The sequence below is a fragment of the Odocoileus virginianus genome, chromosome 7, assembly GCF_023699985.2.
Source record: "Odocoileus virginianus isolate 20LAN1187 ecotype Illinois chromosome 7, Ovbor_1.2, whole genome shotgun sequence".
In the NCBI taxonomy this organism is placed as follows: domain Eukaryota; kingdom Metazoa; phylum Chordata; class Mammalia; order Artiodactyla; family Cervidae; genus Odocoileus; species Odocoileus virginianus.
Window position 1 is genome coordinate 33,178,274 of NC_069680.1, and position 22,433 is coordinate 33,200,706.

The 22,433-nt window shown below is 56.9% G+C and overlaps 1 protein-coding gene across 1 annotated transcript in view; it reads left to right on the forward strand.

Annotated features, from left to right (window-relative positions):
* ADGRA1 (adhesion G protein-coupled receptor A1) overlaps positions 1-22,433 on the forward strand; it is a 35,493-nt gene that overhangs the window by 10,703 nt on the left and 2,357 nt on the right. The window contains exons 5-6 of the mRNA XM_070470530.1: positions 3,588-3,733; positions 22,162-22,260. Coding sequence (XP_070326631.1) covers positions 3,588-3,733; positions 22,162-22,260 — 245 coding nt within the window. The remainder of the gene's footprint in view (positions 1-3,587; positions 3,734-22,161; positions 22,261-22,433) is intronic.

Genomic DNA, 22,433 nt, shown 5'->3' on the forward strand with positions numbered 1-22,433 from the left:
AGGGATACAGTCCCCTCTAGATGAGCAGTCCCCTCCCAGCGGGCAGACACCTCCAGGAGGACAGTCCCCTCCAGGTGGACTCCCCTCCCAGCTGGCAGACACCTCCAGCACTCATCAGGGGCCATGTGGGCGCTTCCCCATGGACCACAGGGCCTCTCACCAAGGACTCACTTGGTGGGTGTCCATCTGCCGGGACCACATGGAGAAAGTGTCCCGGCCAGCACCCACCACAACCTCACACGCTCCCCTTGCGGCCTTGTTTGTGTGAATTCAGCAAGAGTATGTCGACAGCCATGGGGCTGCCTCAGCCCGATTCCCTGGCTCCTGTGTGTGCCTGCTGATCTTGGGCACACATGTGCCCCCTCTGTCCACACGCACTGACCTGTCCTTCTGCACCAGTGGCAGCTGCTGGCAATTCCCGGGCGTTGGAGGGCACGAGTCTGCTCCCACTGGGCAGGGGTGCCTCGGGTGGAACTGCCCGTGAGCTCCTGCCCCCACACACTCCCCCCTGCAGACAAGGTGCCAGGCCCGTGTGGCAGGATGTAAGGGCCCAGTTCCCGCACCACCAGGCTTCTGAGCACAGAAGAGAGGTCAGCTTTCCACAAATGCGTGTGGATGCCAGCCGTCCCACCAGGAAGCCAACTCTGCACCTGCTCCGGTCCCTGGCAGAAAAGTCACCAGCACATCCCTGAACCACATGTGGGGCGGACACACTCCTGGAGGTCTCTCGATAGCGCGGAAACACCCCTGGGGGAGCTCCGGGAAATCCAATTTGCCATCCGCCTCTGAACACCTGCTGAGACGTGGAGCTGTCTGGAGCAGTAAAATGGACTGTTGCAGTCATGTCCACATTTGCACCGGCGCCCCGTGTGCGGGGACCCTGCGGGGGAGCCCTGGGACCTGGGGCCACCGCCCCCCAGCGCCTCCAGTCATCATGACCACTACAGCCCCGGGAGCCCCCAAACTGGGACCTGTCCCCAAGCCTCCTACCCAGACAGAGGCTCGGGGGCCAGGTGTCCCTGTGGCGGCCAGGCCAGGCCAGGCCAGCAGGCTGGGCCCCTGACTGTGTCATGGGCGGGGGCAGATGGGCCTGGAGAGCGCCACACGTCCCGCTAGTGCGAGACACACTCGGTCACCTCGTGGTGACAACCTCCCCTCGGGAGCAGCTCAGCTCCGAGTCCACGCTTCCAGAAGGAAGTGGAGCTTCACTCGCTCACTTGAAGACAAGCACTGACCCGGGCGTGGGGCAGAGAGGACAAGGTTCCGGCAGAGGATCTGCTGCAGACAGGCCAGGCTCACCGGGAGGAACCGTCAGAGAGAGAGCAGGTGCGGGGCCGGGAGGCCGTGACCGTGGACCCCACACTTGCCGGAGGAGAGGGACGCCGGGGCACAGCTCAGAGGCGAGTCGGTTGGAAGGTGTGAAGCTCACTGTCCCCTGTCAAGCTGACTGGCCCTGGTGCCCAGACATTCGGTCAAACATCCTTCTAGGCGTGTCTGTGAGGGTGCTTCTGAGTGAAATGAACGTTCAGGCAGCGGCTGGAGGAGAGCGGACCGTCTTCCCAATGTCGCCCAGCCCCCGAGAGCCTGGACCAGACCGACGTCTGCGCAGGGAGAGCCCTGAGTGTCCTGGCGGGGACCTCCCGCCTCTGGGCCTGCTCAGGCTGAACCCGCACAGCTGCCCGTCCTGCCGGCTGCAGACGCCGGGCGCCCCGCCGCCCCCATCACAGGGGACGATTCATCAGCGCCAGTACGGTTTTGCCCTGGCCGGCAGCCAGCCTGGCACACGGTGCCCAGTGCCAGCTCACCACCACCCGGGCTCCACGCCGGCGCCCACAGCCAGCAGCGTCCCCACCCCAGCGGGCGTCACAGGGAAACGCGCCCCAGGGCCGTGATGGGCGCTCGTGGCCCAGAGCTGGGGGCTGGAGAGGAGAGGTGGTCGTATGGGACCAGAGCTGTGCGCCGCGCGGAGGCTGCGATGCCACACGCACCTGCTGCCCCACGGCCCCACGGCCCCGGGCGGCTCAAGGGCCGTCTGGATGCCAGCGTGACGACCCTGTGGCGACCTCTGCACGTGTCCACCTGAGGCTGGCGTCTGGGAGATCCTGCTGTTTCGGCCTTCCCATCTCCCACAGGCTGGCAAGGTCCGCGGCGCTTGGGAAGACGGTGGGGGTGGGGCCGGCCCAGGGGTCTCACGTCCGCCCCCTCCTCTCGGCCAGGCCGCGGGGATCGCGGGCTCCTGCTCCCAGGCACGAAGCCCAGGCCGGGCAGAGAGAAGGCCTGGGCGCTCCCCCGCGCGGGCAGCAACTGAAACACAGCCCAGCATTCTCACAACAGTCCCACCTGTCCTTAGGTCCTTATGGGGCTTTCTCACAAGTTGAAGCTGAACTCTACATCTGATAAATCGTTACAGCGGTGCGATGTTACCTTTGTTTAGAGAAACTCTGTATTCCTTAAACACTGACGTCCTTACAATCACAGCCATATTTTATTTGTCATGGCAAAACGTCACATCATTACTTCAAGGTAGCCTCATTCTACAGAATCGGATGGTGAAGATGGGGTGCAGAATGAACACCCAATTAGCTAAAGTGGAGCAGCCACGGGCGATGGGGCTGTTTCCATAGTAACGAGCGACTCTGACCGGCAAGGAGTGAACTTCAGCCTCTGATCTCCGAGGACGGCATCCCGGATATCCCCACGCCTCTGCCCCTCCCTTCTGGCGGGCTCCACGGGAGCTGAGCCCCACTGACCACACGGCCACAGGGCTCCCGTGCAGGAGGAGTCTGCCTGCTCGGACCAGGCCGGGGGCGTGCCCACGGCTCCCTGCAGGAGGCGAGCGGGCTCAGGATCCCGGCCTCCCACGTGACTTCCTGAGCTCTGAGCCCCTGTGAAGCGCAGTGTCTGCCCCGAGCACCCCAGGGCCCCTGCCAGGCCCTGTTCCTGTTGCTGTTGATCTGTTTCCTGAGGATGTGAGAGGGGGCAGCAGGACGGGATGCAGGGCTCAGAATCGGGGAAGGGGCGCTGGGGGGCGGGGTCAGGGTTCAGACTTGGAGAAGGGGTGCTGGGGGATGGAGTGGTCAGGGCTCAGACTTGGGGAAGGGGCGCTGGGGGGCGGGGTCAGGGTTCAGACTTGGGGAAGGGGCGCTGGGGGACGGGGTGGTCAGGGCTCAGACTCGGGGAAGGGGCCCTGGGGGATGGGGTGGTCAGGGCTCAGACTCGGGGAAGGGGCGCTGGGGGACGGGGTCAGGGCTCAGACTCGGGGAAGGGGCGCTGGGGGCTGGGGTTGGTTCTCAGACTTGGGGCCGGGGCGCTGGGGGACGGGGTGGTCAGGGTTCAGACTTGGGGCCGGGGCGCTGGGGGACGGGGTTGGGGCTCAGACTCAGGGAAGGGGCACTGGGGGACGGGGTCAGGGCTCAGACTCAGGGAAGGGGCGCTGGGGGCTGGGGTCGGTTCTCAGACTTGGGGCCGGGGCGCTGGGGGACGGGGTCAGGGCTCAGACTTGGGGCCGGGGCGCTGGGGGACGGGGTTGGGGCTCAGATTGGGTGGGCGCCGGTAGGTGGGCGGGCGCTCACTGGCTGTCCCCACAGGTGGGCATCACGCTGCACTACTCCACACTCTCCACTCTGCTGTGGATCGGGGTGACCGCCAGGAACATCTACAAGCAGGTGACCAAGAAGGCCCCGCTGTGCCCGGGGCCAGGCCAGCCGCCGTACCCCAAGCAGCCCCTGCTCAGGTACCGAGCGTGTCTGACCCCCGGCCCTGGCCCTCCTCGGGGGTCTTGGCAAACTGGCCACAGGGAAGCCTGGGCCCAGGGGTGATCGAAGGCCCAGGTGGCCGGGGAAGGTGGGGGCTGGGGCTGGGTCAGCACCCGCCGCGGGTGGGCAGGCATGGACACGGCTCTGTGTCGGGCCAGGGCCCCAGTCTTGGCTTTAGTTTATTCACCGGTCTCGGTGAGCAAAGAGGGGACCCGACCTCAAGGTGACCGCGGGGCCTGAACATAGATTTGAATGGGACCCTGCTTCAGCTGGTCGTCCCCGTTTCCTCCTTGGACCAGGAGGGTTCGAGGTAGACGTGGTGGGACCAGGCCTGGGGCCAATGGGACCTCCAGACCTCCTCCCAGAACTCAGCCTGGGACGCCCAGTGGACCCTGAACATGGCCTGGGACACCCTGGGAGCCTCCTGTCTAGGCCGCAGCAGGAACGCCTCTCAGGAGATGCCGAGGTGCAATCTCGGCTCCTTAAGACAAGGACAGGCCGGCCCCTCACTAGGCAGCTGGCCACGACAATCCGTGTTTCGCTGGCCTCTGCCCTCCCAGTCTCTGAACCAAGACTGAATCCAAATCGGCCATTGGCAGGAGCCAGGCCCAGATCGGCCTACATGGCCGGATCCTGGGCGTCCGCTGCCCAGCACCATCACCCGGCCCATCTCCAGGCCACTGCCTGAGCTCAGAGAGCCTTGGCCGCTGGCTGAGCACACGTGGTGACCGCTGTGAAGCGCTCAGCCCGCCAGGGGCTGCCTGCGCTCCTGAGGGGGGTGGGGCTCGGTGTTTGGGGCCCTGGCCTGGGGTCCTGGGCACAGCTGCTCCCAGGTAGTCCTGTGGGGAGCGGGGGCTCCTGGGCTGTGGCCCATGGGGGGCAGGGGGTGCGTGGGGCCCAGCCCCCCGAGCAGGCTCCTCCTGGCTTTGCACTTGAGGGGCCTCTGGTCCGTCCTTGTGAGCTCGAGCCCCAGCCCCGCAGAGGCGTGTGGGGTGAGGCAGATAAAAACGCTGTTGTTTAAGTGAGTATCGTGACCCCAACCCCCACCCCCGTTCCCAACACTGTCTGGTTTTCACGGGGAGCAGATGCGTTGCCACGTGGCAACCAGAGCTGGGGTGGCTTCTGCAGCAGCTTGGGCCAGGGAGGCGAGATTTCTTCATCTTGTCTCCTGCCAAGGAGGCCCCAGGTCCCCAGGTTTAAAAATCACTCTCAAAATGTGCTTCTGTTTCCGGAGCTGAAGCTGATTGCAGGGCTGCCTGGTGGTTTGAAGAATGGGGTGGAGCAAGCGCTGGTTTTACGCAGTGGCTTCCAAATGCACGTAACCCGGCTGGCCCTGTGGGCTGTGTCCTGGGGACAGGGGCCCAGCCCGGCTGCAGGGTCACACCCACAGGCCACCCCCCCAGTGCCTCCTGGGGACCACTGCCGCCCACCCACCCACATCTGCTGCCCTTGGGACAAGAAGCCTGGCCTGAGGGCCGCCCATCCAGTGCGGTGGCCCCGAGGATCCCTCGATCACCGGCACACACCCCCTCAGGTGTGGATGTCAGAGGAGGGGCGCCTGCTTCAGACTTGCCTGCCCCTCTGCCCAGCCGCTCTCTCTGGCCCAGCCTGGCCTGGGGCTGGCAGCAGGTGCCATGGGCCTGGACCTTCTCCAGAGACCAGAGGCTGACAGAGGGGACCCCAGAGACCAGGAGGAACTGTCCGGGGCTGGAGACTTTCCCTCCAGGGCCGCCGGGGGCTTGAACTCTGCCCTGGAGCCTCCTCCCTCCTCTCCTCCACCCAGAGGCATCCTTGTCAGGGGCTTTCCCGCTGGACCACTAGGGGCATCACTTCACTGCATCCTGAGCCCCTAGGACGGGAAAGTCGCCTGTGCTTCACCAACTGCAGCAAGGATTTAGCTCCTGGGACCTCCCAGGAGGAGCGTGCTGCAGGGCCCCTTGTGGACAGAGCACGCGCATCCTGCTGGGCTGAGCCCTGAGTCCACCCAACCCAGCTCCGCGCTTTCTGACGGGAAATAAAGACATTTGTGAAATCCCACACTAACATTAGGCTGCCCTGGTAGCTCATACGGTAAAGCGTGTGCCTGCAATGCAGGAGACCTGGGTTCAATCCCTGGGTCGGGAAGATCCCCTGGAGAAGGAAATGGCAACCCACTCCAGTATTCTTGCCTGGAAAATTCCATAGATGGAGGAGTGTGGTGGGCTACAGTACATGGGATCCTAAAGAATTGGACACAACTGAGCAACTTCACTGGTTCACACTAACAATAAAATAGTTTTCTCCATTTCTGCACAAATGGCCATTGGACTTTGGGTAGAGATTGCACTGAATCTGGAGAGCACATTAAGAAGTGTTAGCATTTTAACGTTATTCAGTTCAGTTCAGTTCAGTCACTCAGTCGTGTCCAACTCTTTGCGACCCCATGGACTGCAACACACCAGGCCTCCCTGTCCATCACCAACTCCCAGACTTTACTCCAACTCATATTGATCGAGTTGGTGATGTCATCCAACCGTCTCATCTTCTGTCATCCCCTTCTCCTCCTGCCTTCAATCTTTCTCAGCATCAGGGTCTTTTCCAATGAGTCAGTTCTTTGCATCAGGTGGACAAAGGATTGGAGTTTCAGCTTCAGCATCAGTCCTTCCAATGAATACCCAGGACTGATCTCCTTTAGGATGGACTGGTTGGATCTCCTTGCAGTCCAAGTGACTCTCAAGAGTCTTCTCCAACACCACAGTTCAAAAGCATCAATTCTTCGGCGCTCAGCTTTCTTTATAGTCCAACTCTCACATCCATACATGACTACTGGAAAAACCATAGCTTGACTAGACAGACCTTTGTTGGCAAAGTACTGTCTCTGCTTTTTAATATGTCTAAGTTGGTCATAGCTTTTCTTCCAAGGAGCAGGCATCTTTTAATTCATGGCTGCAGTCACCATCTGCAGTGATTTTGGAGCCCCCCAAAATAAAATCTGTCACTGTTTCCATTGTTTTCCCATCTATTTGCCATGAAGTGATGGGACCAGATGCCATGATCTTAGTTTTTTGAATGTTGAGTTTTAAGCCAGTTTTTTCACTCTCCTCTTTCACTTTCATCAAGAGGCTCTTTAGTTCCTCTTCACTTTCTGCCCTTAGGTGGTGTTATCTGCATATTTGAGGTTATTGATATTTCTCCCAGCAGTCTTAATTCCAGATTGTGCTTCCTCCAGCCCAATATTTCGAATGATGTACTCTGCATATAAGTTAAATAAGCAGGGTGACAATATACAGCCTTGACGTCCTCCTTTCACTATTTGGAACCAGTGTGTTGTTCCATGTCTGGTTCTAACTGTTGCTTTTTGACCTTCATACAGATTTCTCAGGAGGCAGGTCAGGTGGTCTGGTATTCCCATCTCTTGAAGAATTTTCCACAGTTTGTTGTTATCCACATAGTCAAAGGCTTTGGGGTAATCAATAAAGCAGAATAGATGTTTTTCTGTAATTCTCTAGCTTTTTCTGTGATCCAGTGGATTTTAACATTATTAACGTCTCCAATCCATAAACACAGGATGTCTTTCCATTCATGAAAGTCTTTCATTGCTCCTGGGAATGTTTTACAGTTTTCAGTGCACACATCTTGAGCTTCATGGTTAAATTATTTCCTTAGTATTTTTATGCTGTTGTAAACGGGATCATTTCTTTAATTTTGTATTCAGGCTGTTCACTGCTTATGTATGAGTGTTAGTCACTCAGTTGTGTCTGACTCTTTGGGACCCCATGGACTGTAGACCACCAGGCTCCTCTGTCCATGGGATCCTCCAGGCAGGAATACTGGAGTGGGTTGCCGTGCCCTCCTCCAGCAGATCTTCCTGACCAGGGATTGAACCTGGGTCTGCTGCATTGCAGACAGATTTTTTTTTACCATCTGAGCCACCAAGGAAGCCACCTTGTATATAGAAATACAACTGATTTTGTTTGCTGATCTGTGTCCTGCGATTCAGCTGATCTTGCTTGCTAGCTCCAGTAACCGTCACTGGGTCCTTTGGGATCACATATACACACGGTTTCCTCTCCACGTCGGGAGTCTTACTGCTTCATGTTCAGTCTGGATGTTCTTTCTCTTCTTGCCTCATTGCCCTGGCGAAGACTTGCAGGACTGAGTTAGCCCATTCTCTTTTTGTCTTAGTCTGGCCAACAGTTGGCCAATTCTGTTAACCTTTTTAAAGGACTAACTTTGATTTCATTGACTTTCTCTGTTTTTTTTCTTTTTTGAAATCAGGGACTTTATTGAGCACATACTCTATTAGGCTGTCTGCCAAAGGGCTGGTATGGGCTTTACAGTTATTTGGCAATTTGTTTAGAACAGAAAATGTGTCTGACATAAAGTAAGTTTAATAAGATCTCATAGTTTACAAAGTGCTTTCACACACCTCAGAGGGAAGATGACTTTCTATTTTACAAAATAAGGACATGGGGGCACAGAGATTTCAGGGCTGTCCCAGTGCACACATCAGCAGGTAACTAATGATCACCCTGTTGCATTTACGTCTGCTCTTGTCTCTATTAGTCCCTTCCTTCTGCAGATGTGAATTCAGTTCGCTCTTCTTCTTCCCGGTTTTTCTTTACAGTATAAAGTCAGATTCCCAACTTGAGATCTATCTGCTCTGACGTAGAACTCATGGCATGAATTGTTGCTGACCCAGAGGTCTGCATGCTGTGGATTTACTTCATTCATCACGAGGTCTTTTCTTCCACCCACTGATTATTTATGAGCGTGCCGCTTCCCCCAGCTCATCTGGCTTTCGGCAGGAGGTGGTGGAGGGAGGGAGTGCCCTCTCTAGAACCGTGCTGAGAACCTTAGAGATGGCCGAGCGGGGAAGCTCCAGCCTGAGTGGAGGGCCACGTGGCTGAGGGTGAGACCCTGATCCCAGGGGTGGGAAGGAGCCACTTCATCCCTCCGTGTTTAGAAAGCTCTGAGGGCAAGGCCGGGGCAGGTGGCCCCACGGGCTCTGCTGTGGGCTCAGGGCCGAGTCACCCTCTGCTTTCCCTGTGGGGGACAGGGCAGCAGGGTGGGTGGGTATGGCCCCGGGGGCCCTCCAGGAAGCATCTCCATTCAGGCCCCAGGCCTCCCAGGGGTCACCAGGCGGAGCCAAGGCCTTCGTGGGTCCTTCACGGCTGTGGCCTGAGTGTGAGCTGGGTTCCTGGCCTATCAGCCCCAGCCCAGGGCTTTCTGCTGGGGCATCACTACCTGGGATGAAGGGGTGCCGCCCCTAAGCCTTGGGGGTCGGGCCTTCTGCCTGCTCCCGCGGGGGGCTCCCAGCTTGCCCACCCGAGAGGCAGTGACAGCAGCCTTCGCAGCTCGTCCGAGGGGCGCTTCGCTGCGGGACCGGGGCGCTTCCCCGCCCCTGTGTCCTCAGACCTGGGCTCACGGCTCCTTCTCATTAAACGTGGAAACCATGATCGGGAGGTGACAGCAACTCAGTCAACACTGTTTAATTGGGCCTGGGGTGCGCGACATGCATGCTGATCTGAGCTACTGTTGGCAGAAAGCGGGCTGACTGACTCTGTGTTCTGACATGAGGCCCAGAGGCTGAGCCATCGGCCCCACCGTCCCAGTGCTCAGCACAGAGATGATGGCTGTGTGGCTGTGGACCCGAGGCTGAGCTGTCGTCACGGGACCCCCGGGCACCTCCCCCCATCCCAGTGCTCAGCACGGAGGTGGTGGCCGGCTCCGCAGGACCTCCAGAAGCCGCAGGGGGAGGAGACCCTCGGGCTGAGTCTGGGACAGTCCATGCAGGCTTGCAAGGAGGAGGGGAGGTGGTCCCAGGTGAGCAGGCGGCACAGCCCGGGAGGAAACGCAAACGCGCTCACACACGGGGCACAGCCTGGGGCTCGGCCCACACACGGGACCTGGCGGTGCAGGGGCGCACTCGAGGGCACCGCGCGGGGATCTTGATCAAGTTTCAACCTGAGAGCAACCGAGCAGCAGGAACCAGTGGCAGACAGAGCCGGGACCAGCCTCCTGGGCCTCGAGGCCCATCTCCTGCTGTGTCCTCACACAGCGCCAGGGGCGAGAAGGCTCTCCGAGGTCTCTGGAAAAGCGCTTCCCAAAGGCTCCACCCTACAACCAAGACCCGCTCCTGAGACTGCTATCTCAGGGGGAGAGTTCAACAGAGGAACCCAGGCCCAGGGACTCCACCAAAACCTCAGCATCAAACAGCTTCTGGCTGTGACTGCTCTGACGTTCTGGGCTAATTCAGCTCCATGCAATTACATCCTAATGTTGCAATCTGTTCCGCCCTTTCTCATAAAGTGCCCCAAGTAGTTTCCTATTACTTAAGGTCAGCAGGTGGCTTTCTTATCTGTAAAGTCCACTTGATGGTGCCCACACCCTGGATGGCAGGCACCCACAGGGCTGAGAGCACTGGTTTGTCCACTGGTCCACGCACAGTCGGCCCCGACTCTGGACGGCCCTACCCAGGGGAGGGAGGGGCCCCCGGGGCTCCCTCTGCCCAGGACTCCTTCTCAGGGCAGAGGCTGAAGCCGGCTAGGGGCTTGGGACGTGCTGGACCCAGCGCCGGGCCGGGCGGAGCCACATGGCCCCACGTGCAGCCTTGGGAGCAGAGGGCTCGGGGCTCAGGGCCGAGCAGGACCCTGTGAGGCCACACCTGGGACCCCAGCCCGGCTTACAGGCCTGGCCCAGGAACACGGGGGCTTTTGTCAGTGACACGCGAGCGGACGGCGTCCAGTGCTAGGACCTGTGCCCGAGAATCAGGACACATCATGCTGCTGCGTCTCCACGCCTCCTGGTCTCCATGAGGAGACCACTCCAGTCTTCGCATTCCGCTGTTCTTGCCTGGGAAGTCCCACGGACAGAGGAGCCTGGCGGGCTACGTTCCCAGGAGTCAGCTGGACACAACTGAGTGACTAAGTCAGCACCGCGTTCTGAACGGAAGCCTGTCCTGGAGCACCTTCATGGCATGGTCGGGGCTCGGGCAGCTGTCCTCCGCTCCCCACGCGGCCCCGGGCCTTCGTCCACCAGCTCTTCTCCAGGCATCACATCCCTGAGGGTTTCACCTTCCTCTGCCCACAGCCTGTCAGTGCCAGCTGGGCATGAGGGTCTGCATCTCAGAGGCACGTCGGTGGTTCTCAAAGCTGCACACTTGGCCGATGGACGTGGTCTGCTCTTTGACCTGAGCTGAAATCATCGACCGGATCTCTCAGGTTTCAAAGTCCTGACCGACCCCAGGAGCGCTAACTGGACCCGGAGTGGCGGGGCGCCCCTCCAACAGACCCCGGGGCTGAAGGCCTGTGCCCGGGCAGGGTCATAGGTCCTCCTCATCTGGCCTCCAGCTGCTGGCTGGCTGCCCTGAGCTGCTCCAGGTCTCCAGCCCACCCCTCCTCCAGGTGTTCCCCGCTTCCTCGAGGATACGGGGGGCCCAGGAGCGGTGACCCCTCCATTCACATGAGCGGGTCTCATCCACAGGGACCCAGGCTTCACACGGGCACGGACCAGCCGGTGTCTGTCAGCTGACGGCAGCTCCTCAGGCCATCCTGGGGGTGGGCCTGCCTGGCCTGGACAGTGGACAGAGCGTCCAGCAGGCCCTGGGGACCCTCCTCACAGCCTGATGTGGCTTCTCCTCCCGGGTCCTTGCTGCAGGCCTCTTCCCCCACTGGTCCCTTCCGGTCGCTGAGCCGTGGCTGGAGGATCTGGCCTCTGCAGTTCCCCATCCTATCCTGCGGCCCCTGGGACACTCAGGGAAGCGTGGGCCCCGTGACCTGGAAAGAGGGCCTGCCCAGCTCAGCTGACACTAGACGGGCACCGGGGGTGGTTGCTGGAATTTCAAAGTCAGGTTTCCCAGGGGCCCTAAGCTCAGGACGCGGGGTCAATAAACAGATGCCCCACTTGAACACTGAAGCTGAAGCAAGTGGGGCCCATGGGTCAGAGTCAGAAAACCCCAGCACCCTGAGGTCACTGTCTGCCGACCAGTCCCTGGAGCCCCTCAGCGAGGCCTCCAGGGTGGCTGGGGCTCATGGAGCAGGCCAGACACCCACAGGGACTCCCCGGCAGGTGCCACGCGTGCCCACCCAGCGCCCAGGGGCCTCGGCAGGGACAATACCCTCCACCTGGGCCTCGCACCCACCGACCAGGGTTCCCTGCCCTGGGAACTGGTGTCCTCTGCACGTGGGCTCCAGTCAGCAGCCAGGGGAGCGGGCAGAGCAGGTCCCCGGCCCAGGAGACAGGCCAGAGGATGGGCAGGTGCAAGGTCAGCTGGGGTCAGAGCTGCCGGAACCTTCACCCTCCAGCTCGGAGGCACCCCAGGCGCGGGGGGAGGGCTGGTACTTCTTGTTTTTTAAAACTTTTCTTTGAGAAATGGAACATGTATACCGCCCAAAAGTCTGCAACATCAGCGCAGGTTTATGAAACAGCCCTGTGCCCTTCAAAGGAAGAAAGAGGAGCCGCCTCTGCAGGGAGCTCGGCCATGCCCCGCCCCCGTCCTGAGTCATGACTTTTATCGCTTGTTTTTTATAGTTTTACCACCTAAATTTGTCTGCACTGATTTTGAGCCATATACACATGGACTCGCTCATTTTATATTTTTATCAAGTTTATTTCACTGCCCAGCGTGTTTTCCAGACCCATGTCTGAAACTGTGTCACCATCTGGCCGCGTGATGTGGATGAGTGGCCAGCCACTGTAGTCACGCTGCTCCTGGTGGGGGAGGAGGGGGCCTGTGACCCCACCATCCGCCCAGGCCTTGCTCATCTCTCTGGGGGACGGGGGCTCTGGGGTCCCATCTGCACTCCCCGCTGAGCACCCAGCTCCTCCCGTCCCCCTCTGGGCCAGCCGTCTTGTCTGTCCGTCTGTCCGCCCATCCATCCGTCCTGCTGCGGTAGGACTAGGCACGTCCCCCGCATCGTCTGTCACGGATGTCTTTCCTACTCCCCCAGCCGGAAGCAGGAGCCTGGGCACCAACGCTGCGTCCTCTTACAAACCCACCCTCCTCGGTGACACGCCTTGCACGTTCAGCTTGGTGATTCCACCTGTAATTCTGTGCTTTCTGCCTGGGACCTGAATTTCTGGGTAGTGTGACCTTCAGGACCAGGTTAGTTTCCTGCTCCTATTGGAACAAATTAAAACTACATGAATTTATCGTCGGGGCTTCCCAGGTGGCGCTGGTGGCTAAGAACTCCCCTACCAACACAGGAGAATTAAGAGACCCGGGTTTGATCCCTGGGTCAGGAAAATCTCCTGGAGGAGGGCACGGCAACCCACTCCAGTGTTCTTGCCTGGAAAATCCCATGGACAGAGGAGCCTGGTGGGCTGCAGTCTGTGGGGTCGCGGAGAGTCGGACACGACGGAGCAACTCAGCAGCGGGCAAATTTATCATACACAGTCCTGGCGCCGGAATCCGAAACCAGCCCCGGGGCTAATCCAGACGCGCGGGGCGGGCCCTTCTGGAACCCTAGGGGTTGAAAGGCGTTTTCACACTCCTGCTTCTTGAGCGGCCGTGGCGGGGGGCGGGGGGGTCCGCTGGGGGTGGGAGCTGACGCTGAGCAGGAGGGTCCACGGGGTCGGAGAGGGCCGGGCAGGGCTCCGGACGGCCTCCGCGCGGACAGTGCCCTGGGCCTCCTGCTCCCTCTGCCGGCCGCGGCCCCGCAGGTGCTGGATGCGGAGCCAAACGGCCAGAGAAGGGCGAGGCTCCCCGCAGAGGGGAAGGCGCCAGGCTTCAGGGGCCCGACCGGGGGCGGGGGGCGCGGAGAGGCCGTGAGAGCCTCACTGTAGGACTCCAGGGCGAAGGCACAGTCTGGTCCAGGCGGCAGCACCCCCCCCAGGGGGCTGGGGGGACGATCCGCCCTGGGGGAAAGAGTGCAGAGCTTGCCCAGCACTCAGGGTCTCCTCCTGGGCGGGCTGAGGGACCCGTCTAGACCCATGGGCAGTGCCAGGGGCGGGAGAGGAGGGGTCACCACCCTGCCCAAGGTGAGGCCAGCAGCGGGGCCTCCTGGTGAGCTGTCCCCGGGTGGCTGGGGGCCTCTGAGGGGCTCTGGGCCCTGGGCCCGCTGCGGGTTGCAGACCTGAGTAGGGGCCCCTTGCCCGCTTGCCATGTCACCTCACCACGTGCTGAAGGAGCCTCTTGATCGAAGCCCAGGGCTTCTCTCCGTGGACCTGTCGCCGTGGTGGGCCCAGAGTGGCATGGGGGTGGGGGTGGGGGTGGGTCCAGCAGGCGGGTCCCCTCGCTGTGTGGCCGGAGCAGGACTCGCTCCCCTGAGGTCTCCCCGCACCCTGAGGCTGCCCGGCCATTGTCCCTGAGCTCTGTCTGGCCTGACGTGGCCCCTATGGGGGCCGAGCTGGAGCCCTGGAGGCTGTTCGCTGCACCCGAGGGGTCTGCACCCAAGGGGTCTGCTCCTGAGGGGTCTGCAGAGGCCGCTCCTTTGCACAGCCCCACCCTGCAGGGGCAACCCCAGCCTCTAGCCCCAGGCAGCCCCTCTGGCCTGCAGCAGATCCTGCAAATCCGGCCTGTTCAGGGCCCGTCACTGCCCTTCTCCTTCCCTCCTGGCTGGCCTCACAGCCTGTGCTGATGCCTGGGGCCCCAGAGGAGGCTCTCGGAGCTCATGGCCAGAGGAGCTTGGACCAGAGTGGGCCCTGCCCCACTGCGGCGCCTTCACCTGCAGATGGCAGCCGCCCTGGGCAAGCACAGATGGCATGCAGTCGTGCCAGGCGGGCAGTGGTTTGGGGGGCACCACGTGGACGGTGCGGCGGGCACAGAGCTACAGAAAGAAGGGGTGATGCTGAGCCTGGATCTGCAGGCGATCGAGCAGCAGGAGGGCCGGTGCCCGGGAGAGGGACAGGGGGACGTCCAGGTGGGAGCAGCCCAGAGGGGCTACAGGCAATGATGGGGGGCCCGGCCCAGGCAGGGGCTGGGGGGCTCGTCTCCCATCACTGGTAGTCAGCAGGCCAAAAGTGCTGCCTACACAGGCCCCTCCCAGAAAGAGCACAGGCGGTCTCTCTTCTCATGAGGAGCCCCAGCCTCGCCCCAGGAAGGGAGGCCCCTGGCGGAGAGCCGCGCTCAGCTGCTGTCTCCACGGGAGACCCCTCGCCAGCCTGATGGGGCAGAGCTGGGCGGCCCTGCCTGCTGCCAGCCTCCCCTTAAGTCGATGCTGGGCGTCAGTGTCCGTGCCTGCAGTCAGGGGGTGGCCGCTGCCTGTTCTCAGGATGGCTTTTGAGCCTGGGCCCTTAATGTTTCCATATAAATTTTATTTTTTTAATTTATCTGTTTTATTGTATTGTATTTTTGGCTCCAGTGGGTCTTCACTGCTGCGCACACAGTCTTTCCCTAGCCGTGGCGGGCGGGGCTGCTCCCCAGGTGCAGTGCCGTGGCCTCTCTTGTGGGGCGCAGGCTCCAGGCATGCGGGCTCAGCCGCCATGCGGGTGCTTCTTTGCTCCTCAGCACACGGGATCATGCCAGACCAGGGACTGAACACGTGTCCCCTGCACTGACAGGCAGACTCTTACCCACTAGGCCATCCGGGAAGCCCCCATATAAATTTTCAATTTAGAAAAAAGGGCCTCCAGGGTTTTGACCTGATGTCACTGCAAACAGCACTTCTGTCTCTCTGGGTGTGCTTTCTCTGAAGCGTGACTGATCTCTGTGATAAACTGGTTAACTGATCTCTGTGATAAGCTGGTGACTGGTCTCTGCGATAAGCCGGTGACTGATCTGTGTGATAAGCCGGTGACTGATCTGTGTGATAAGCTGGTGACTGATCTCTGTGACAAGCTGGTTAACTGATCTCGGTAATAAGCTGGTGACTGGTCTCTGTGATAAACTGGCAGCCGTCTAGACTCATTCCCAGCAGTTGTCTTGGACCCGCCAAGTGTTTTTCAGGGAACTGGTCAGGGCATCTGCGGACAGAAGGGCACCGACTGCAGTCTCACTGGTACATTTGCTTCTCTGCTGCCTCGTCACGGTGCTGGCATCCAGGAGATGCTCAGAGGGACCAGAGGCACGGTAACCTTGCCCCTTCCTGAATCTGGGGGACCTTAACCAGCTCACCATCCAGGGACACACTGGCTTGTTGTTGTTCAGTCACTAAGTCACGTCCAACTCTGCGACCCCTTGGACAGTAGCCACCAGGCTACTCTGTCCGTGGGGTTCTCCAGGTAAGAATGTGGGAGTGGGTAGCCATGCTGCCAGCAAACTTGGAAAACTCAGCAGTGGCCACAGGACTGGGAAAGGTCAGTTTTCATTCCAATCCCTAAGAAAGGCAATGCCAAAGAATGCTCAAACTACCGCACAATTGCACTCATCTCACACGCTAGTAAGGTAATGCTCAAAATTCTCCAAGCCAGGCTTCAGCAATACGTGAACCGAGAACTTCCAGATGTTCAAGCTGGTTTTAGAAAAGGCAGAAGAACCAGAGATCCAATTGCCAACATTGTCTGGATCATTGAAAAACCAAGAGGGTTCCAGAAAAACATCTATTTCTGCTTTATTGACTACGACAAAGCCTTCGACTATGTGGATCACAATAAACTGTGGAAAATTCTGTAGGAGATGAGAATACCAGACCACCTGACCTGCCTCTTGAGAAATCTGTATGCAGGTCAGGAAGCAAGAGTTAGAACTGGACAGGGAACAACAGACTGGTTCCAAATAGGGAAAGGAGTACGTCAAGGCTGTATATTGTCACTCTGCTTATTTAACTTATATGCAGAGTACATCATGAGAAACACTGGGCTGGAAGAAGCACAAGCCGGAATCAAGATTGCCAGGAGAAATATCAGTGACCTCAGATATGCAGATGACACCACCCTTGTGGCAGAAAGTGAAGAGGAACTAAGAGCCTCTTGTTGAAAGTGAAAGAGGAGAGTGAAAAAGTTGGCTTAAAGTTCAACATTCAGAAAAGTAAGATCATGGCATCTGGTCCCATGACTTCATGGGAAATAGATGGGGAGACAGTGGAAACAGTGTCAGACTTTATTTTTGGGGGCTCCAAAATCACTGCAGATAGTGACTGCAGCCATGAAATTAAAAGACGCCTGATCCTTGGAAGGAAAGTTACGACCAACCTAGATAGCATATTAAAAAGCAGAGACAGTACTTTGCCAACAAATGCCCATCTGGTCAAGGTTATGTTTTTTCCAGTGGTCATGTATGGATGTGAGAGTTGGACTGTGAAGAAAGCTGAGCACCGAAAAATTGATGCTTTTGAACTGTGGTGTTGGAGAAGACTCTTGAGAGTCCCTTGGACTGCAAGGAGATCCAACCAGTCCATCCTGAAGGAGATGAGTCCTGGGTGTTCATTGGAAGGACTGATGCTGAAGCTGAAAGTCCAATGTTTTGGCCACCTCATGCAAAGAGTTGACTCATTGGAAAAGACCCTGATGCTGGAAGGGATTGGGGGCAGGAGGAGAAGGGGACGACAGGGGATGAGATGGCTGGATGGCATCACCGACCTGATGGGCATGAGTTTGAGTAAACTCTGGGAGTTTGTGATGGACAGGCAGGCCTGGTGTGCTGTGATTCATGGGGTCGCAAAGACTCGGACACGACTGAGTGACTGAACTGAACTGAACCAAGCCATGCCCTTCTCCAGAGGATCTTCCTGACCCAGGGATCAAACTTGGGTCTGCCTCATTGCAGACAGATTCTTTACCATCTGAGCCACAAAGAAAGCCTGGAGTTTGCTCAAACTCATGTCCATTGTTTGGGACTGGAATGAAAACACCTTTTCCAGTCCTGTGGCCACTGCTGAGTTTTCTAAATTTGCTGGCATATTGAGCGCAGCACTTTCACAGCATCATCTTTCAGGATCTGAAATAGCTCAGCTGGAATTCCATCAGCTCCACTAGCTTTGTTTGTAGGGACGCTTCCTAGGGCCCAGTTGACTTCCGCACTCCAAGATGCCTGGCTCTAGATGAGTGATCACACCATCGCGGTTATCCGGGTCATTAAGACCTTTCTTGTACAGTTCTTTCGTGTATTCTTGCCACCTCTTCTTAGTATTTTCTGCTTCTGTTAGGTCCATACCATTACTGTCCTTTACTGTGCCCATCTTTGCATGAAATGTTCCCTTGGTATCTCTAGTTTTCTTGAAGAGATCTCTAGTCTTTCCCATTGTACTGCTTTCCTCTATTTCTTTGCATTGATCACTGAGGGAGGCTTCCTCATCTCTCCTTGCTGTTCTCTGGAACTCTGCATTCAGTTGGATATATCTCTCCCTTTCTCCCTTGCCTTTCACGTCTCTTCTTTTCTCAGGCATTTGTAAGGTCTCAGACAACCACTTTACCTTCTTGAATTTTTCTTTGGGGTGGTTTTGGTCACCACCCGCTGTACAATATTACAAACCTCTGTCCATAGTTCTTCAGGCACTTTGTCTACAGCAGATCTAATCCCTTGAACCTATTTGTCACCTCCACTGTATATGCATGTATAATCATAAAGGATTTGATTTAGGTCATACCTGAATGGTCTAGTGGTTTTCCCTACTCCTCTCAATTTAAGTCAGAATTTGGCAATAAGGAGTTCATGATCTGAGCCACAGTCAGCTCCAAGTCTTGTTTCTACTGACTGTATAGTGTTTTTATATCTTCAGCTGCAAAGAATATAATCTGATTTCGGTGTTGACCATCTGGTGATGTCCATGTGTAGAGTCTTCTCTTGTGTTGTTGGAAGAGGGTGTTTGCTATGACCAGTGTGTTCTCTTAGCAAACCTCTATTAGCCTTTGCCCTGCTTCATTCTGTACTCCAAGGCCAAACTTGCCTGTTACTCCCAGTATCTCTTGACTTCCTGCTTTTACATTCCAACTTCCTATGATGAAAATGACATCTTTTTTTTTTTTGGTGTTAGCTCTAGAAGGTCTTGTTGGTCTTCATAGAAAAGTTCAACTTCACCTTCTTCTGCATTAGTGATTGCTTCATAGACTTGGATTACTGTGATGTTGAATGGTTTGCCTTGGAAACAAACCGAGATCATTCTATTGTTTTTGAGATTGCACCAAAGTATTGTATTTTGGACCCTTTTGTGGACTATGAGGGCTATTCCGTTTCTTCTAAGGGATTCTTGCCCACAGTGCATGCTAAGTCACTTCAGTGCGTCTGACTCTTTGTGACCCTGACTGTAGCCCCCTAGGTTCCTCTGGTCATGAGATTCTCCAGGCAAGAATACTAGAATGGGTTGCCATTTCCTACTCCAGAAGGTCTTCCCCACCCAGGGATCTAACCCGTATCTCTTGTATCTCCTGCATTGACAGGCAGGTTCTTTACCACTAGTGCCACCTGGGAAGTCCCACAGGGTGGTCATCTGACTTAAATTCACCCATTCTCGTCCATTTTAGTTCACTGATTCCTAAAATTTCGATATTCACTCGTGCCATCTCCTGCTTGACCACGTCCAGCTGACCTTGATTTCTGACACTGGCTGCACACACGGATCCGTTCTGCCCGAAGCTCCTCTCCCGTACAGCCTGCCACATCCACTGAGCAGAGGTCCCTGCGCGATACAGTAGGTTCTTTGTTTTCCTTTTTCATTTATTTCTGCCCCTGTTTTTGTCATCTCCTTCGTCCTGGTTACTCTGAGTTCACGATGCTCTTTTATTTTTCTGCCCTGTTGAGGTGGAATCTTTGCTCATTGAACTTTAAACCTTTCTTTTTTCTCATGGAAGTATTCACAGCTATGAGTGTCCCTCTAAGCCCAGCTTTAGCTGCATCCCAGAAATATTATACTGAATTTTCTTTCTCACTTTGGTTAAAATATTTTCCAGATTTCTTTATAATTTCCTCTTTCACCCATAAATTATTTAGAAGTATATCATTTCATTTTTCAGATATGTGTGGTTTTCCTAGTTATCTTATTGCTATTAATTTCTAATTTAGTCTCATTTTAATCTCAGAGAATATACTCTGTATGATTTAAATGCTTTTAAACTTATCAACACTTGTTTTATGAAGCATCATATCATCTGTGATGATTAATAGATTGTGTGCACTTGAAAAGAATTTGTGCTGTGCAATTATTGGGTGTGATTTTCTAGAAAGAACATAGGGATACATGATTAATGTTATTGTTCATATCTTCTATTTATTAACTTTTTGCCTGCTTGTTCCATCAGTTGCTAAGAGAGGGGACTTCAAAACACCAGCTGTGATTCTGGAGTTGTTTCTCCCTTTAACTCTGTCTGTTTTTGCTTTGCATATTTTGAATCTTCCCTCTGGCCCCCACACATTTACAGTTTAAATGTCTTCCTACGAGCTAACGTGGATATCATTATGAAATGCCCTTCTTTTTCCTCTTTTCTTAAAGGTTATTTTGTCTGTATTAATGCAGCCACTTTGGCCTCTTAGACTCAGTTCGTGTGGTCAGCTTTATCCATCCATTAATGTTCAACCACTCTGCATCTTTTTATTTAAAATGTTTTCTCCTGCTGTAGACAGCATCTAACAAGGTCTTGCTTTTTTGCTGTTATTGATGTATTCTGATGATCTCTGCCTTTGAACTGAAATGCTTAGTCCATTAAAATTTAGTGGCATTTTGATTTTGTCTCCATTTTTCTTTCTTTTCTGTTTTTACTTCTTTTTTCTTTTTTCTTCTGTCCTTCCTTTCCTTTTTTATTTTCTTCTTTTGAGTTATATTAATATTTGATTTTAATTTATCTATTAGTTTTTTGTTTGTTTACTTTTCATGGCTGCTTTAGGGATTAAAATCCACAACCTTTTCACATCTGTTTAGTTTGAAAGTCACAGTATTCTATGTAAAAACCATTAGAATTAGAAACTTTGCAATTGTGTGGCCCACCTCCCCTCCCACCCTCTTTCTGCTACAGACCTCATCAATGTTGCCCCATATATATTGTAAACTCCACAAGTGAAGGTGAAGTCGCTCAGTTGTGTCCGACTCTTTGCGACCCCATGGACTGTAGCCCGCCAGGCTCCTCTGTCCATGGGATTTTCCAGGCAAGAACACTGGAGTGGGTTGCCGTTTCCTCCTCCAAGGGATCTTCCCAACCCAGCAACTGAACCCGGGTCTTCCGCATTGCACGCAGACACTTCACCATCTGAGCCATCAGGGAAGTCCTGTAAACTCCACAGGGCAGTGTTAAATTCTGTCTTTAAGCAGTAATATATATTTTAAAGAAACTAAAAGGAAACAGAATGTTTTCTCTTTACCCAAATATTCAGTGCTTCTTATGGTTTTCATTCCTCTAAGTTTCTCTCTGTGCAGTAGGCCTTCAGCCTAAAAGGTCTCATCTGGCATTTCCTGAAGTGTAGGTCAGCTGACCAGGACCCCTCTGGGCTTCATCTTTGTCCAGACGTGTCTTCTTTTGCCCTTCCTTCTGGAGTAGACTTCTGGGGGGCGCAGAGGTCCCGGCCATCACCAGGGTAGCCACGTGCAGGTCTCCTGGCTTTCCCCCGTGGACCTGGAATCGTTCCCGTCACTGGGGGCCTGGCGCCGTCGCACTGATCTGGGTGCTTGTGGCATCCTGAGAATGATATCCTCTTGTAGGGGGTCGTCCCAAGCTGGCCCCCCGGGCTCCCGGAAGGCTGCCCCCCGCGCGTCTGTGACAGCTGCCCACGCTCACGCCCCCAGGATCCCACGTCGGGCAGCACCCTTGGGTGGAGCTGTTGGCTGAGGCCCCGCGGACAGGAGAGTCAGCTCCGTCTGGGGGTCTAGCCGACTCCCAGCTGGATGAGCTCGTGCCCCTCTAGGAGGGTCACACGCTAGAACCTGCCCCAGGCTGCGGAGGACTCGGCTGCCAGGCTCAAGGAACGGCCACTCAGAGCGCCTCCCCCCGAGGCGTCAGGCCGGCGCACGCACCTGTCGGTCACTGACACTGCCAGCGGGTTGTGGCCTGGGCTCCAGCAGACAGCGACTCAGCAGGCAACTGCTCACGTCCAGTGCCACCCGGCGACACTGTGCCCGAGGCGGGCGCCTGAGCAGGCACCCACGCAGCCCAGGCCCCCTGGAGTGCGTGACACTCCCCTGCTCCACCGCAGCCCACCCCCACCTAGGGCCTTCACATCCTTCTGTTCTTGCTGAACCAGAGCACCGCCCCCCTCCAGACACACGCGCTGGGCCCGGCCAGGGTCATCTCTGTGCGGGCAGAGAGGCGCGGCGGGGGACACGTGGACGGGGTGTGTGGGAGTGGAGGGGACACGGGGGAGGGGGCATGGGGGATATGGGGGAGGGGCACGGGGAGGGACATGGGGTGGGAGCCTGGGGGACATGGGGGAGGGAACTTGGGGCGCAGGGGAGGCCAGTTCTGGCCGGACACCGGCAGCGGCTCTTCAGTTCAGGCTGGGCCGGTGCCACATGGGCAGCCGGACAGCAGGGCCTCCCCCTGCCTTGCCCGTGGGCGGCGCAGGGAGCAGGGCTGCCCTGGGGTGCAAGGGCCCCAAGGCAATGACCCCCACCCCACCCCCCCGCAGGTTCTACCTCATCGGCGGAGGGGCCCCTCTGGTCATCTGCGGCGTCACGGCCGCCACGAATATCAGGAACTACGGGATGGAGGCCGAGGATGCAGCGTAGTGAGTACCGGGCCGCCCCCCCAACTCCCGCCTCCACCCCGTGCACTTCCCAGGGGCCCCAAGCCCCTCCCCCAGCTCAGGCTCCCCGACACCCCCGCCCACACTGCGGGCTGGTTTGGCCGCACAGGTCGGGCCTGGGGCCTGGCGGGGTGGGAAGCTCGCGACGGGCCCGC